Source organism: Pogona vitticeps, chromosome 5 (assembly GCF_051106095.1).
Source record: "Pogona vitticeps strain Pit_001003342236 chromosome 5, PviZW2.1, whole genome shotgun sequence".
Taxonomy (NCBI): domain Eukaryota; kingdom Metazoa; phylum Chordata; class Lepidosauria; order Squamata; family Agamidae; genus Pogona; species Pogona vitticeps.
Window position 1 is genome coordinate 160113178 of NC_135787.1, and position 18030 is coordinate 160131207.

The window sequence follows — 18030 nt, forward strand, 5'->3', positions numbered from 1 at the left end:
TTAATCTCACAAAACATACAGTATTTAGAAAACTATAAACAAGCCAAGAATCATTCACTGTGGAGTATATGTTCACTGAAACATTTGAGACCTGAACTAAACATAAATTTGATTTATTCCGATCCCAATGTTGGCCAGAATTGTGCTGTCCGGCCAAAGCACAAGCCTCACACTGATTCCAAATTTCCCAGCAGAATGAAACAAAGAAGCTGAAACCCCAGAATAGGCTAGTGTACTGGATTAGAGTTCTCTTCGTTTTCTACTCTCTGGAAAACCCTCCCCATCTGTCCTAACAGGGATCCTCCACAACAGCCTTTCTCAGGACCTCATTCATCTCCAGGTCAGGCTCCCTCTGTAGCACCTTCTGTTGCAGCTCAGAGTAGAAATCAACAACTTCGGAGACGGAATGGGGAAGTTTATCTTGGTGCTGGTAGAAGCCACCTGCTTGGTCTCTGTGGTGGTGGTACTGTGGTGGCATGAAGCACTGATGGTGTTGAGATTGGTTGGCTGAAAAGCTCCCTTCGCAGGCTTTCTCATGGTTGCGTTTGAATGCCAGTACAGTCTTGGTGTATGTGTTCAGTGTTGTGACTGCAGAAGCCATGCAACATGTAAAGGAGGCCCATGCCATACTGAAAGAGAGAGGGGATGGGGAGAATAAGGGTCTTATAACTGGACTTTATTTTCACACTTAAGCATTGTGGGGTTGTAGCAGTGGTGTTCATACCTCCCACTATTCAGTTAAGTAGGAAATAACTTCCATAGTTTCAGTGCCTTTGGGGAGCACATGAGAGCTAGTCTATGTAAGGTTAGAGTGTTGGGATTGGTGTGGTCTGGTGTTCAAGTTGCCATTCCTTGGTGAAGCTCATGGAGAATGAGTTTTGGCCAATAACTACTTCTCGTCCCAACTTACCTCACACGATTATCATGAGGATAAAATGTGGTAAGGGGACTACGTACACTGGCTTCAGTTCCTTGGGTGAAATGCAAATATATATGTAAAACAAACAATGACTTCAGAAGGTAAAGCCCACAACAGAGTGACACCAGAAGGAAAACGTAGAGGGTGTATTTGTCTGCCAAAGAAACCTAAGTCCCATTCTAGGTTTCTGCAGCTTTTTTTTTTTAATTCTTACATTTATATCCTACCTTTCCTTCAATGGCCAGAATCCTGTTGCTGATTTACACTTGTATAAGGGAACTGACATAATTCATGTTGGCAAATTGCTTCTCATTAATGAGCTGCTGGTTGTACTTCTGCATGCAAGCAATTGTACAATCAGGCACTTTGCCAGGAAGGCAACTTGCATTTCACTAACGAATGGAAATTTGCCACCAAGACTCATGCAATTATTGTGCAAGTGTACAATGGCAAAAGAATTTTGGTCATGGAGTCCATGGTGGTGTACCTGGCTTTCCATCCACTTCACTGTCCACCCTTTATTCCTCCAAAGATCTGAGGAATTAGATAAGATGGCCAGGTTAACAGCACTCCATTCTCTGAGATTTCACTGCCAAAATGGGGGCAGCCTCCTGCGATGTCACGGGAGCACACCTTTCGATGGCACAGCAAACTCAGTAACAACCTCTAATCCAAAGGCCAGTGTGTGCATTTCAGTCTGTGTAACAGCTCTAGAACATCGAAGGTAACAAGAAACAAAAGTTCTAAGCATATCTATGTGGCATGTTCTGAGGCAAACAGCTGTGTCACAAAATGGTCTCTAAAACCTCAGTCAGCCTGAAACCCACCTGAGAAGGTATGACCAAGGTCACCCACTGGCTTCACAGTTCAGTGGGGATGTGTGAACACCTGGGTTTCTGAAGTCCCAGTCCAACATTTTAACCACTTTGCCACTTTGGCTGTGCTACACTGCTGCCTATCCGGCTCCTCCTTTACTGATCACAGCTTTTCTAGCAGATGGTAGAGGAGGGTGATGTGGTAAAGATCACAAGTCATTCTACTGGCCCAGCCAGATGCTAGTTACTTTCCTGCCTTCTCTGTCCTTTTTCTTATGTTTTGTTATGTACTAAGATTATAAGCAGGTGGACAGGGATTTTTTAACTGATTATACCTAAGCCATTTTGAAATACTTTTTGCTTGAAGTGTGGAATAGGATAAAATACTTGAAATAAAAAGGTGAATTGCATACACAAAGAGCCCTGGGGCCTGAATTTTTGTTGTTGTTGTTTAGTCATTTAGTTGTGTCCAGCTCTTCGTGACCCCATGGACCAGAGCATGCCAGGCAGTCTTCCACTGCCTTCCGGAGTTTGGTCAAATTCATGTTGGCAGCTTCGATGACACTGTCCAACCATCTCATCCTCTGTCGTCCCCTTCTCCTCTTGCCTTCACACTTTCCCAACATCAGGGGCTTTTTATTTATTTATTTATTTATTTATTTATTTATTTATTTATTTATTTATTTATTTATTTATTTATTTATTTATTTATTTATTTATTTATACCCCGCCCATCTGGCCTAAAAGACCACTCTAGGCGGCTTTTCCAGGGAGTCTTCTCTTTTCATGAGATCTGCATAATAAATACTAAATGCAGGGAGAACAGTTCTATACAGCAGATTAGCAGCAATGAGTGTGAAACCAGAAATGCAGAGAATTGGATATTTTCTATGTGACCATGGGATGACTCATGAGTAGAATACAGCAAACACATTAGCATCATAGAAGGACTATCTTCCTGAGATCAAAGACTTTTATGAGGGGGGGGTAAAGGGCTTTTTAAGAGTGGATTAATACCACTAGTATTGTTGAAACTTTTTTTAGGTTTCTTTTTTTAAAAGTAGTAAACAGTAAGAATTATTTTCTTGGGACAAAATGACTAAAGGGTGACTCACACCCTTCCGGAATGTGAAACAAGTTCTTTTTGCTGGACCCTGTATGTTATGCATATTGCCATGGGGCGAAGGTTTTGTTGGATTTCTCTGCCCCAGGGCAGATCGGTTTTGGCAGAGGGACCACATTCAGTGAGAGGTAGATCATATCACAAAGTCCTGTGTTTTAGATTGATGTGAAGGCCAGCTCCAGCCTCAGAATGAGAAAGGAAGGAGGAGACCTAACCTGAGGCACCATCACATGTTCACTACTTTATGAAATGTGGCATAAAAATATTCTAATGAAGAAAAAAAAATACATACTAGAAGGCCCAACCATAGTCCCATGAGTGTGGTCTCCAGTCTTCTGGCCCCAGGCTAACAGTTGCCTGGAAGACTTGACTGTACATCATGTGAGCCACCATCCCAAGTAGGCCTAAATGGAAAGCAAAGGCAAAAAAAAAAAAAGTCATCTATATCAAGCTGTAATTCAAGTGGAACCAACAAACCAAACATTGTTTTTCCGTGTTAGTTTTCAGATCTAATGTTTTACTACAAGCTTCTTGGATTGAAGTGATCACCAGCTGATTGTAGGCTCCCATGGGTCTTACTCATAAGGCTCCTCCTGGCAACTTTCCTATTCCCTGCCTTTTGTTTGCTTTTTACTCCATTGCATTTCTCTTCATTGCATTGCATACTTTTGTTTGCCTTTAACACCCAGCTGCCACTCTGGAAATGACAAACTTGCCCTCGTATTTTATGGCTGCCTCCAGTTTCCACTGCAGAGCACCTCTCATTTACATATCATGAGCGTAGACACTTGCACATCACAGGAAATGCATTAATACCCACATGACACAAATGTGCAAAAAAATTGCATTTCCTAAATTTATATGTACAAAATTAGACACCATTCCTATAGAATAAATAGAACTAAAATGTATTTCACAATATTGGATGACCACTGACTAAATGACTTGTGTGCCTGTCCTCTCTGCTGTCCAGGTAGTTACTTTGGACAGGTACTTCAAGGCACTTGCTCATTCTTATGTTTTTTTTTTTTTTGGCCAGTACCCTTTTGCTACTCCCAACTAGAGAAGACTGACTAAATTAGTAAGTCAACATTCAAGAATGGTACATTAATCCATTAAATCAATTAGTCCACTCTAGCTAGGACTAGCAATAGGATACTGGCCAGCGTCTTTCAGTGGAGTGTGATCTGGACAGTCTTTCAAGCATAGGATGCCTTCCAATACTGCACAGCTGGCTAACTGTGGGTTGGGGGTTTTATTCAGTCCCTGAGCTGCGGCATCTCTGAGGCCCCATTCTCAGTTCCCCCTCAAGCAGCCCTCTGTGATTAAAACTGGCCATTCATCAAACATTTGGGGGGGGGTACCATAACTTATTTTAAGTTTGGGGGTCAAAACCAAAAATGACCATCTACTGTCTTCTAGTTTTGAAAAAGGCCTCCACATACCTAAAGCAGATGAAAACATTGTGCTATGGCTATTTGAGCACACAGAGGGTGTCATAGGCCACCGGGGGGGGGGCACATATTTTTCTCCACAGTATGTGTATATATGCGGAGGGTCTTTAGAGGGATATGTGTATTCCCAGGGCAGATGCTGTTCCCAGTCCTCTGGACATGTCTCCTTCCTGAAACAGAGGCTGTCTGCTAAGCAGTTCTTCAAACAGTGCTGTCTCTTCTGTTAATTAGACCACTCTAAGTTTCCTATCAAGTGCTCACCTGACAATACTGAGGAGACAGCTGCAAAGGCATTGAGCTTCAACCCACAAACTGGGTTTCCTGTGTACAGCATCTCCATTATCAGAAGTATGAAGCTAATCAGCAGTAAAACTATGTACATGATTTCTGAGCCGACTGACAACCAGAGGATGCCTGTTGTGTGAAACCAGCAAAACAAATAAGGGTTATAGCAATTCTGCAGATTTGAGGTCTCTTCTTTTGCTATTGTCTTCATTAAGCAAGCAGTCAGAGGAGATTTTAAACCATGCCTGTACACTCTGCCAAGACTATTTGAAATGAAAAAAGAGATAGTGCTGGAAGATGAGACTTCCAACAACAGTTAAAGCAAGACTACAGCAGGCAGCCAGTTTGGGGCACCTCCTTACAGAAGCTTAAACACCTCTTTTGATGTGATAGCCAAGCTGAAATAATTTAGAAAACCCCTAACATGCTGCTCTACATGGATGACAGTCTGTATTTCCCTTGGTGGCTTGTAGGTTGTCCAGGCTTGCTCCAGCATCCTGTAAGCATTCTCACATATTCTGAACAAAGATGCTGACTGATCTTTGCAAGGACAAGGCATTTTAAGCAAGGAGACCACCACAGAGGGGCATTCATCAATTCTATTAAGGGCTCAAATGTCTGAAAGGTTGGAAGTATTTGATATAGTTCTCAAAACAGCAACAGAGTTGGTTGGAAAAAGTGGGATCTCTGGGTATGTAGTCAAATGGTGGGAAACTTAAACCTAACTCCTAGGTGTTCCCTAGTCACACTGGTCATGTGACAACGGAAACTGTCTTTGGACAAGCGCTGGCTCTACAGCTTGAAAACGGGATGAGCACTGCCCCCTAGAGTCGGACAAGACTGGACTAAAAATGTCAAGGGGAACCTTTACCTTTTAAGTTTAAGAATAGGAACATTTGGAAAGGAGGGAGAAATCCGTGTCTCAGTATCTTAAGCATTATTATTAGATTATATATTATTAGATTATTATTTATATACTTGCTACGCCCTTGAAAATACCTGAAGCTTCCTGAATTTAAGGATTCCTACATTGAGCAGGGTCTGGACTTGATGGCCTTATAGACCCCTTCCAACTCAATTATTCTATAATGCAATTATTGTTTTATTGTCTGACTCCCTTCCCGTATGATCTCCTTTGGTTTCCACCACTGTGGATCAATCACATTTTACTGTTTTATGTACTTGGAGCACACAAAGCTATTTACTAAGTGGCCAAGCCTACTGAAGCTGGAAAGAGGAGAAAATAGGTGTCCTGGGGTCGCAGAATACATTACAGAAGTGTACCATGAGACAGAATAGTACACGGGGCCATCCGTATCACAGTGGCTGCTGGTGGCATATGCTGGGAGGTAACAATAGGGTCCTGGAGGAAGCACCCAATCCTGTGCACCTTACAGTAGCCTGCTACTCTTAGATATGATGGGTCATGCCAATCTTTTCCTCATGCTGAAAAAAAAATAATCAGCCGCCAATCCACTTGGCTTTTACACCTGGAATAATCGGGATTGGGGGGCACCATTTTGTTCATCATTACAGGTGCAAATTGTCCTGGGCCAGCCCTCCTACTTGGGTAAAGTTCAGTAACAGCAGTACCGTCTTGGGTTTTTTGCTCCAGGATCATGTTTTTCCCTAAAGCCTGTGCAGGCTCAAGCTTGTCTTGTTCACAACCAGTCCACCAGAAACACTCATTCTTACCTCGTTCTGCTGGAGGAGAAAGTTCAATGAAGCTGCGACACTTCTCATCTAAAAGAATACAACACAGAAAGAAAGAACAGTATGTCTTGGAATCTAAATTACTGTTCTATCATTGAAAGTTTTCTAGGTTCTTTATTGGTCGGGATCATAGCCCCACTTAAGTGTTCTCCTTGTGCATAAACTCTACATGCGAAGAGGGTAGTAGGGACAGTGGCTGCCACATCCTTCCCTCCCTGTTTTCACTAAGCTTGCAGTCTGTAGAAGATGACTGCATTCCCAGGATTCTAGTATCTCCTAAATTCGATAAAATGCTTAAGCCAGAGCATGTGTGGTACTTCTCTGGTTGACATCAGAGACATAAGGACTAGAACCTTGTTAACTGTAAGTTTAATGGGAATATATCCTACCAACCACATAAGATTTCAGCTCCCCATTGAAATCAGGGATTGATGGAGGGGGGTGAGGGAGAATATTGGCTTAGGAATTGTTCACTGTGAATCCCCTCTGACCTATGCTGACCAGGACAGAAAATGTAAGTGTTTTCCCCCTCACTTCTCTACCCTTTTCATTTCTTGCAAACAAACAAACCTATTAACTAATTCCCATTAAGAATGGAAGCTAGTTAATAAGCTAACAATGCTAATTCCATATGTAGCACAGTTTTTTTCCTTTGATAAGAGAGTGCTTGATGCAAAAGGGAGCATAGGAAACAGCGGGCCTCATAGTCTGCCAAGGAACTCAGCCCCCTGCCAGTTTAGCACCATTGGTGGTATTTCCTGCAGAATCCAGGCATCCTGCAGAAAGTACTGGCTGGTAATTTCAGTATCGTGGGGTAGGAGAAGGAATAGTATCTACTCCATGTTTTAGCCTGAACTTTGGGAGAGCGATCTGAAGTGCCGAACCTATTTTGGGGTAGGGCCCAGCATTTTGGTTATCTCCTACAAAGTTCAGGAGTGGACTCACTGCCCCCATGACTTTGGGGTCACCAGGCTCCACTGCTTCCTGGGGCTCAACTAATGGCATAAGGAACATCCTGCAGTTTGTCAGAGGCCAGCTGATGCTTAAGTCAAGGTGGATATGACAAACTCATAAAACACAATTTGCTTCTCTCTTTCGAGCTCAGAACATTGATAAAGACAATACAGGAACCAACCAACTGAGGAGGATTTTAGTTCATTTAAAGGTGAGTAAATGTTGAAATTCCTATTCACTTGTACTGAATGTGTACAGAAATAAATTCTTCTAAAGGGCAGAAAGAATGAAAAAAGCCAACCCTTTTAAGATTGCCGAGTGGCAATCTATATACATAATTCAGAAGATAGCTGACTGTAGTTGTATACTAGCCTATGAACAAGTGTTCAACCTGTATAAGCTTTGTTGCTAATTCCTTCTTAACGATATTGCTTTCTAGGCTTCTGACTCTGCAGATTGTATTCCCTAGCTATTGGTTTGCTTTGTAAAATTATTTTGTCCTCTCCAGCTGAACATAGTCTTTTTCTTTTCCTTCTTCTTCTTTCCTCCCCTGCCTGGAAGGCTAATCTCTTTGATCCCCTTTGTATCACTGTACTCAGCTCTTTCATGTTCCAAATTCCTCCCCATTCAGTAATAGCTGTACTTCATTTTGTTTCCTCAGGACTCTGTCTGCTACTTCATGGGCAACTGCATAGAAGTGACCTCACTGACTCAGACACAGCCAGAACATGAAACAGGGAGTGTAAATTGTGTTAGTTTCCATGAAAACTATTTCCAGAATACTATGATTTAACATCAGGATTTTAGAGGCTGTCCTACTGCCAGATTATCACAGAGATTTTGTGATGGGACAGAAGCTGTTAAGTGTTCTGTGAGCAGACTTTCCGATCCCACATTACAATAAGTAACAACAAGTTGCCATTTCAGCAACGTTCAAACATCAGTCTTGAGAGATTCATTATTTTTAAGGGACTCACATCCACCCAAATAGATTCATTCTTATGTATCCTGCAACACTTCACACATACCTTGAGCTGGGCATGTACCACTCATTCATTGTACATCAAACAGAAAAGAGTAAGACTAATTCAGATCTCACCGTGCATTGTTTTTCCCAATGATATGTCAACTTTTGGATAGCTCAGTGGCTCAGGTATCTGGCTGTGGAGCCAGAAGTTGGGAGTTTGATTCCTCCCAATGCCTCCTTGACAGGGGCTGGACTTAATGGTTCATTAAGTTATAAGATTACTACTACTACGACGACGACGATGACGACGATGACTACTACTACTACTACTACTACTACTACTACTACTACTACTACTACTACTAAATAACTTACCTTTGGGGGGAAAGAGGGCTCTTCTGCCCTCCCTTGTGTACTACTAAGGTTCCAAACTGAGGTGTGAAATAATTTACACCCTCCCTCTCTCCCTTCCAACCTTTGTATTAGAAAGTAGGATTTGACATTTTATAGAAAATGTGCAGGGCCAGTGTATTATTTATATTTAGATCAATAAAGAAGTTGATTTCCAGCTGAATCCACTGGTTAGCAAAAAAAAAACCTTCCAAAGGGACTAAAACTGTGTAACCAAGTGGCATTCACTATTACAAGGGAACAATTACCCTTGAAAGAAAATAAAACATAGATAACATTGCTGGAACTCACGAAGAAAGTGGGTAAAATTGCTGATAAAAATGGTGGTGCAATGACTGATTGTAACAGCAACCATGAAGGAAATTTTATAGTAGATCAGAAATACCATTATCATGCCAATTAGATTTCTAACTCTCTAGACAGGGATTCCTGAAATAGGTTGTTATGGAATCTAGTAATCTTTTCAGGCATTCTCTCATACAGTTAGAACATACTAGTTATATCCTCTCCATGTGGAGTGTGCAAAAAGCTTCCTTTATATCTGGAGGTTCTTGGAAGAATCCAGAGCCCTGATTTTTCAGGGTTCTCGATGACTTGGAGAGCCTCCATATGAAGAAGAGGTTCTTCTCTTCAAACTGTTGCCCTTCATGTGAGGAAAGCAGTGAAGAAAGATGGCGGGTTGAGTCCATGCTATACTTCAAAATTACTCCAACTTTGTATTCACGGTCAGGATCCGATTATTGTTGTAGATTTTTCCACCTGTCTGGCTATGTTCTGGAGGTCTTTCTTCCTAACGTTTCACCAGTCCAAAGAGACTGGCAAAACATTAGGAAGAAAAACCTCCAGAACACAGCCAAACAGTCCGAAAAATCTACAACAACCATACTTCAATTTTGTTATGGAATGCTGAAAGGGGATTAGATCAAGGACAGATGTGTCCATAAGACCCAATAGGTTGTTTTGTACCTTGGAATTTGGTCCTTAGAAACATCCATTTAACCTTGTTTGTGGCCTTTAGGAGTGTTTTTTAATTGTCTACCTCCACTGGAAACATTCAGGAACCAACCGTAATTTGGCTCCTCCCTTTCTCGAAATCTCTCTTGACAGCCATTTCACCTGGTCGTTATGTAACACCATTGGGTAGCAATACAAAAGGATCAGTAGCTTTCAAATTGTGCCTCTAAACCATAAAGCACTTTAACTGCTGACAGAATTTCAGTAACTAAAGCAAAGTGTGATGCTTATACTGTATACTGCCCCATAGCACTTACTTCACTCTCTGGGCAGTTTACAAGTTAATGATGCAGGCTACACATTGCCCCTCTCCCCCAGTGAGCTGGGTACTCATTTTACTGACCTCGGAAGGGCAGAAGGCTGAGTCAACCTTGAGCCAACTACCTGGGATTGAACCCCAGGTCGTGAGCACAGTTTTGGCTGCAGTACAGCAGTTTACCCACTGTGCCATGAGGCTAACTAAAGATGAAATGGAATGAGCTGAAATGAAATTAATGCAGGGCAAGGCTCTTGCCTTTGCTGTTCTAAATATATTACCTGAGCCTTCGATGTTCTCCTCACATGAAACCCACATGCCTGTATGGAAGTACCGAAAGGCAAAGCGGTCATCCCCAGTCTCCCAGCTATAGTGCACAACATCTTGCAAAGGGAAAGAGGAATTGCCAACTCCTCCATCAGGAGGCAGAGGGACACCTATGCATTTGGTAGTCTTCGTCTTCCCACATAAAGGCTTTGGAACTTTTTGAGTCCCAACACACCAGTAGCTGCCCAGTAGGGCTGTGGTGGACAGGCTGAGGGCCAGCAGGTTCAGAAGCACAGCCAGGACAGCACGGCGCCAGGGAAGGATCTTCAGGAACTCCATCTGCAAGAAATAAGTGAGTATCAGAAACTCTCATATGGCTCTTCATTGTTCAGTCTATTAGGAGATTCTATCACACTCCCACATTTTTTTTTACCAATAATCTACATATAGGACTAGATAGGCGGGATATAAATTAAATAAATAATAATAATAATAATAATATATCAATAAATGTGTGTCTGTCTATCTATCTTTCTCATAGCTCCAAGACTGAGAGATTTACACACCTGAAAATTGCCAGAAGAGGTCCTTAGAGATGTGTGGCGGGGTTATTTGGTTTTTAAATGTGGATTAAATGAATTAATTTAATTAATATCAGTTATATAAAACCTGTCTGTAGCCTAGATTACCATCTTCAGTCACTAGCTGGCAGACCTTTGTAACACTTCCTAATCAATGAACAAGAAGTTGTAGTCAGCTCTGATATATTCAGTTCTCCAGAAGGCCTCTGAGGAGCTCCACGTAGCTACAGGAATGGTGGAAAAAATGAAAATACATAGTCCAACTGCTACTTCTCTTTATAGCATTTTCAAACAGCTGACAAAGAGGAAAGGAGACAAAGAAAGCATGAAAGTCCCACTAGGGGTTAAGGGGGAAGAAGGAGAGCAAATAGAGTAAATCATTTAATTTTAGTCTGTTGGGTAGGGGTGTAGCTACACAGTAGGGAAAGTACTGTAAGCTTGGATTTGCTGTGATCCACAGTTTTTCATATTGAATTTCCATGGGTAAAATGACAGTAGCTGTTCAGCCAAGGTTTGAAATTTTGTATGCACAGTGTTAAAATAATTAAGGGGAATTATAGAAAATGCAATCCTAAAAATCTAAATTGTGATTAACAAAATGAGGCTTGAACACGACCATACTAAAAGTCACTGCAAAACAATTAGCTTACTCTCTGTCCAAGCCATTGCAAGGAAAGTAGCGCCAACGTAAAACAACAAAAATAATACTGCCGTGCAAAGTAACTTGATATAGTAAAGGATCTCTTAGCAAGCTAACACTTGAGCATGTGTAAATAAATGATAAGGAAATACAAAACATTGAAAAAAATCTCTAGACCCTGAAACTCCTAGGGTTCTGGAATGCAAGTGTAGCAGATTGGTATCTTACCAAATTTGTTTACCAGCAATTAGGTCTCCTAATATTTTGCTTACCTAACAAAACCCTACTGAAGCAAATTACTATGGAACCAGTCTGCTACTGTGGCAGGTGTTCCGAGGAATAAGTCAAAATATAAATAATATTCCTTATTGCCACAGCAGGTTGTTAGCTTGGCAAAAAAATGTTAATTCTCATAGAAATTTCAAGAGACATGCTTCATAGGTTAGCAGTTTGCTACTCTGTCAAGCTTGAGTTGTGTACAGTTGAAGGGAAATATAAACAAATGAGAGAATTATAAATATAGGGAAACAATGCTCACACAAATATATGACACACATACTAGAAAACAAAACCACAGATACTAGGTAGCAGACATCAAGGAGCAAAAAGCAATGATGCACTAGTGGGCTTCATTTCTCGAAGCTAGAGGCACATGGAGAGAATATGGTTTTCCATCCATTGATGCAAACCGATACGATTGGCTTGCCTGGGTGAGAACATTGTTAAATAATTTTTCTGTATATATGAATACACTGAAAGGTTGTGGAATATATTTTAATTTTATATCTTTTTACTTTAAAACATTTTCAGAGATGATCTTTTTAAGGTTCCTGCATTTTTAAAATGTATATCTACAGTTTTGAAACATGATTATAACATGATTTAAATCCTTGCTTGTAGCTTCTACTTAAATGTTACAACTGAAATGTATTTTGCTTAAGTATATTGTCTGCAACTCAATTCCAAACTTCATACATTTTTAAGTATTTGCACCTACAGTTTTTTCATTGTTGTAAGTTTAATTTCTGTATAATAGAAATGTGCCTGCAACTTCTCAAAAAATTACATTTTTTAAATAACTCTTGGATTTTTATGCATAGAAGCAATGTACATGAATAAAGCTTGCAGACATAGATGAGCTGATGTTGCCTGGAATCATTCCAACAATGGAACACATAACTTTATGCACAGTTGAATTTTAATATTACTGGGAAAGCATATCTCGTTCACACTGGAATTAACTCTTTCGGGGATAAATGCCAGCTGTGACAGACCAGCACATACTAAAACTACCAAAGGGTGTTATAAAGTTTTATAGTGCTCTGAGATCATTTTTTGAGTGTCACATTTTTGGTCTTGACAATCCATACAACATGCAATTTGCAGGAGTAAGCAGAGGCAGAGCCATAGAGCTGTGTTTTTACAGCGTCCCAATAGCAGAAGATGTCTTTGGCAAGGTGCTAATTGACAATTTCCATCTTTTTTTTAAAAAAAATAGTACTCCTAAGTGACCTAAAGATTCTGTGTTCCAGTGCGACCTTGAAAGTCTTTTAAAAAAACAGATATGCACAGTTTGCAGACAACAGGACTCAGCTGAGGGAACTAACACCCTCACAAATACCCTTTTGTATTCAGATCAGGCAATCACACTGGGTGGAAAGTGAACAAAAGACATGTCAGTCCAACTGGAGCAAATTTAAACCATCCTTGCCAGCTGGAAAAAAAAAAAAGGATTTCCCCCCTAAAAAGCAATTGTTCCACAACAAGTTTTATGCCATGTAGTCACTGGATTTTAATTTGAATTCATCTGTGCCTCAGCTGTTGCGAATTCTGGGGTAAATTTCCCTAAGAGTCTGAGGGGTCTAAAAGACAGCATTGCAGGGATGGTGTAGAGGGTTAAGCAAAAGTTTTCAGAAAACTGAATGTCACTGCCTGTGTTACCTGATGGTTGCCTTCTTGAAAGAGATCTAGTATCTTGGCCCTTTATTGTGCACTGCTTTATCCTGCACTTGGTTAAGCGCTTTCATAATGCTCATATTGAATGTGGGAGAAACAGGTATGAGCACTCAAGTGTTGCTATCATGATATTCCAGCCTAATTCCATCCTTCTCTCATAGTTTCTCCTACATTTTCTCTAGTCATAAAGAAAATAGGAATTCCTTCATGCCAATGTCTTCTCAAGTGCCATATAATGTAGGTATGTTTGGTGAAATGATATCAGAGATAGGAAATGTTTAATTTGGGGGGCTACGACTCCCAGAATACTGCAGTCAATATGATTGCTCCCCACTCTGGGGAGGAATAGAACCAAAGAATAAACGTTTCCTGTCTTGAAATAATACTGATACTTTTTAGGAACTGGGTTCTTTCTCTCAGCAGAAGTCAAAATTGCTAGTCTAATGTGTAACAGACTACTTGCAAATTATATTTTTCCAAGCAAAGAGTTTGCACATGCAGGTCTATAAACAAGAAACAACACTGGTGTGGATCCAATGCTTTACCCATGTGCAACTAGCCACACATAAGAAGTGAGGGTATTAAGCAATGCCTCCAGGCATTTCACAGGATTTCCTGATTAGCAGAGCTCACACAATTAAAACAAAAGCATCACCTCCCCTGCTTTGGTGCTAGCATGCTATGGATTTTCTAATTTATTCCTCTGCTTTTTAAGTTCTTCTGTGCCTCATTCCTTTTTAACTCTCAAGGCCCCATTCTCCTCTTGGGTTTTTCCCTTTCTTTTCAGACCATCTTTTTTGCAATTCTGCAAAACATGTATCTTTAGTAAGAAACAACTGACAACCCCTTTTGCCTAGAGCATAGAGCAGATTCCTGCACACGTGCTCAAGATTTTTAAGTTTCATCATAGCCAAGGAGAATATTTTGATCTCATCCCTTCCACTGCATTTTTAAAGCCATGTGAAATCTTCACAGGTGATTTCCAAAATAGGAAGGTCACAAAGTATGGAGGAGACAGAGGAGGAAAAGAATTAATCCCAGTGCAAACATTTTTCTTCTTCGCATATATACCCATGCTTGGGTTTTTTCAATGTCAGAATGCATACAATAATGTGTATATTCCACCCTAGAAGTAAATCCCATGCCGTCAATGCAGTCTATTCCTGGATAATTATATTTAAGACACCAGTCTAAGTAACTCCTAGCGACCCACAGTCATCAGGGGAATAACTCCAAACACTAAACGTCATATAAATACATTCTCTGTAATTACATATCTTATTCAAACATCCTTTGTACTATTAAAAATCACTGGGGTAGATGGAATACTGATAGAACTATTTCGAGCCACAGAGACTTAGTCTATCAAAATCCTAACAAGAAAATGCCAGTAAATATGGAAAACAAAACAATGGCCAACAGACTGGGAACATTTAATATAAATTTCAATCCCCAAGAAAAGAGATGCAAAGGAGAGCAGTAACTATAGAACCATTGCTTTAATTTCCCATGCAAGCAAAGTGATGCTCAAGGTGTGGCATCAAAGACTTTTAGCTTCTCTGGAACAAGTCTGTTGTTCAAGCTGGATTCAGAAAAGGAAAAGACACTTGAGCTCATTTTGCAAATATTCACTGGTTATGGAGTACGCCAAAGAATTTCAGAAAAAGATCAGTTTACACTTTCTAGACTATAGAAAAGCCTTTGACTGTGTGGCTCATGAGAAACAAATGGGTGAGGGAGCTCAGCACTTGATTGTCCTAATGTGTAACCTATATTGTAGACAAGAAGGTACTGTTAGCACAGAATGGTTTCCTATAGACAAAGGTGTCAGACAATGGTGCATTTAATCCCCTTATCTGCTCAATCTGTACACAGAACATATATGGAAAACCAGACTAGATTAAGATGAAGGAGTGAAAATTGATGGAAGAAACACCGATAATTTAGGTTATTTAGATGACACTATCTTACTGAAAGAAAGCAGCAATGGCTTGAAAGGACTTTATTGAAAGTGAAAGAAGAAAGCGCCAAAGCAGGAATGCTGCTGAACATTAAGAAGACCAAAATCATGACTGCGGAAGAATTATATAGCTTTAATATTGACAATGAAGAAATTGAACTAGTTACACAATTTGGATACCTTGGGACAGTCATCAATCCAAATGGAGATTGCAGCCGAGAAATCAAAAGAAGACTAAGACCCAGAAAGGCAGCAATGATAGAACTAGAAAGTCCCATCAAGTGTACTCAGGATGTGTCATTGGAAATCAAGATCAAGATAATCTACACCCTTATATTGCCAGTCACCATTATGACTGCGAACACTGGAGCCATAAAGAAAGCTAACAGGAGAAAAAAAATGATTCATTTGAAATACGATGCTGGAGGAGATCTTTGTGAATACCCTGGACTCCCAGAAAGACAAACAACAGGGTCCCCTAGATCAAAGAAACCAAGCCTGAACTATCCCTGGAGGCAAAAATGTTGAATCTGAGGCTGTCCTGCTTTGGGCACATCTTGAGAAGGCAGGGTTCTCTGGAAAAGACAATTGAAAAGGACAAAGCTAGGAAGTTGAAGGTAGCAGGAAAAGAGGAAGACCAATTATGAGATAATTGACTCCCTAAAGGAAGCCACAGACTTGATTTAGGAAAAACTGAGCAGAGTCGTTGAGGACAGAACAGTCTGGAGATTGCTCATTCATAGGGTTGCCATAGGTTGGGGGTAACTTGATGGCATGCAACAACAACAACAACAGCAACAACAACAAAAACAAAAACAAAAACAAAAACAACAACGGGATTGCTGTAAAGATGATGTTTTGGGATCAGCCCAGCCTTAAAAGAGCAGAAAGGATGCATGGCAAAGAAGGAAGGGTATCCAGATCCTTTCCTTTTTTCTGAGGATGCCAGCTTTCCACTAAACTGCAGGATGGTATGCTACAGAAACAAAATCATCTTTCGCAATAGCATTACAAGCTCAAATTACCTTTCCGGAGGATTCTGCAGTTGTTGCAGTTTAATCCGCAGGCTGTACTTAACATGGGTCTCTGAAACAGCCTTTACTCTCCCACATCTCCCAGTTTAGGTTCCTGATAACAAAATTTATCCTGTCCCCCTTATACTTCTTCATCCACCTTCTTCCAGTTTTAACCCCCATCTCAATCCCCCTCCCCAAATTCCCTCCAAGCTCCCCTGTGATTATTAAATGCTGTCCATCCAGTCAGCAGCTGTTTCGCAGGAAATGGGCATTTTATAATCCACAATGCAATCACAGCACAGCTGTTCAAGCAGATTAACGACGAAAAGATTGGTGTTGCAGGCTGGGATTAAGCATAAGAAGTGACCTCCATTCAGTGGGGGAAAACGATTCAGGGAAAACAGAGAAGGAGATGGTGGTCATTCATGCCCACTGGGAATTGGGCTGACACCTGGTTCAGAGGCAGAAGTTACCAAATGTGAAAATGATGACTCTCCAGATCATTAGCCTCAGAAAGAGCAACAAAACACTCAGGGAGCCACAAGGATACATCCACTTCTCATGTTGTGATGGGAAATCCTATAAAGCGCAGTTACGGTGTGTTCCCAGAGATGGATTTTCTTTTATTGTGCCACTGTCTGAGCCTGTAGGTAACAAGTTATGAATAATACAGTTGCCTAAAACAAGATATTTTATTTTTGTAACAGGTTATAATGGAACCATATTTCAGAAATTATTTAACTGGTGATGAAGATTAAGTTAATGAGTAATGTTTTCTAGCTACTTCTGAAAGTTACTTTTTGAGGGAATTTTGGAGTTGTTTTGATAGCAATTTTTCAAGTTTTCTCTTATTCTTATCTCCTCATGGGTTTTTTTAAGCAATGAAAAACAACAACAAATAATATGCCACAGAGTAAGTATTGCAGTGAGGTGCACCTGAGGAAAGGATGGCATCCTGTGCTGGAAAAAACAGAGTAGTCTCTAGGGTGTGGCACTACAGACTGCATGGTGAGGGAAGGATAAACTCACCACCCAGCTCCCTGCTGTTGGTACCTGTCGTCCTGCTTGGCCTCTGTCTTAAGCAGTGTTGCTCTTCTCTGGAACAGGCCTCTGAGTTGGGATATTTGATACCATTGACCATGGAGTCCTCCTAGGGTGGCTCTCTGAGCTGGGGATCAACAATCTGGCCTTGGCCTGGCTCCAATCCTTCCTCGAGGACCATCCTCGGAGAGTACAGTTTTGCGAGACAATGTCCACCCCTTGGACTCCTGACTGTGGAGTCGATCATCTCACCAGTGCTATTTAATATCTATATGAGGCCCCAAGGGGAGGTCATCAGGAGCTTTGGAGCATTGTGTCACCTATACGCAGATGACACCCAGCTCTATCTCTCCTTCCACCCTTCTGTAGAGGATGCTGTCCTGTCCCTTGAGCGCTACCTGGATGCCGTGCTGCCATGGATGAGGGATAATAGAGTGAGGCTGAATCTGGGCAAGACAGAGATCCTGCTGGTGGGGCCCTCTAGTGTTTGTGGATTGGGTGCCTCCCTCTCCTTTGGGGTGCTACTCTATCCACTAAGGATGAGGTTTGCAGCTTGGGTGTACTGCTGGACCCAGTGCTGTCAATGGAACCTCAGATAGTGTATGTGGTCCATTCTGCCTATTTCCACCTAAGACGGATTGCCCAGCTGACCTTGACT

General features: G+C 41.0%; 1 protein-coding gene across 2 annotated transcripts; it reads right to left on the reverse strand.

Moving 5' to 3' along the window:
- Positions 1-97: 97 nt before the first annotated feature.
- On the reverse strand, positions 98-16429 carry GSG1 (germ cell associated 1). Of its 2 annotated transcripts, XM_020787825.3 has the most exons (6): positions 16341-16429; positions 10193-10517; positions 6292-6339; positions 4573-4725; positions 3150-3261; positions 98-629 (listed from the first exon to the last, which is right to left on the reverse strand). In XM_020787825.3, exons 2-6 carry the CDS (start codon positions 10515-10517, stop codon positions 290-292), a joined length of 978 nt encoding a protein of 325 aa, XP_020643484.1. In that variant the 5' UTR covers positions 16341-16429; the 3' UTR covers positions 98-289. The 2 variants fall into 2 exon arrangements, with proteins under 2 accessions (XP_020643484.1, XP_072856296.1); XM_073000195.2 differs by lacking the exon at positions 4573-4725.
- Between the last annotated feature and the right edge of the window lie 1601 nt (positions 16430-18030).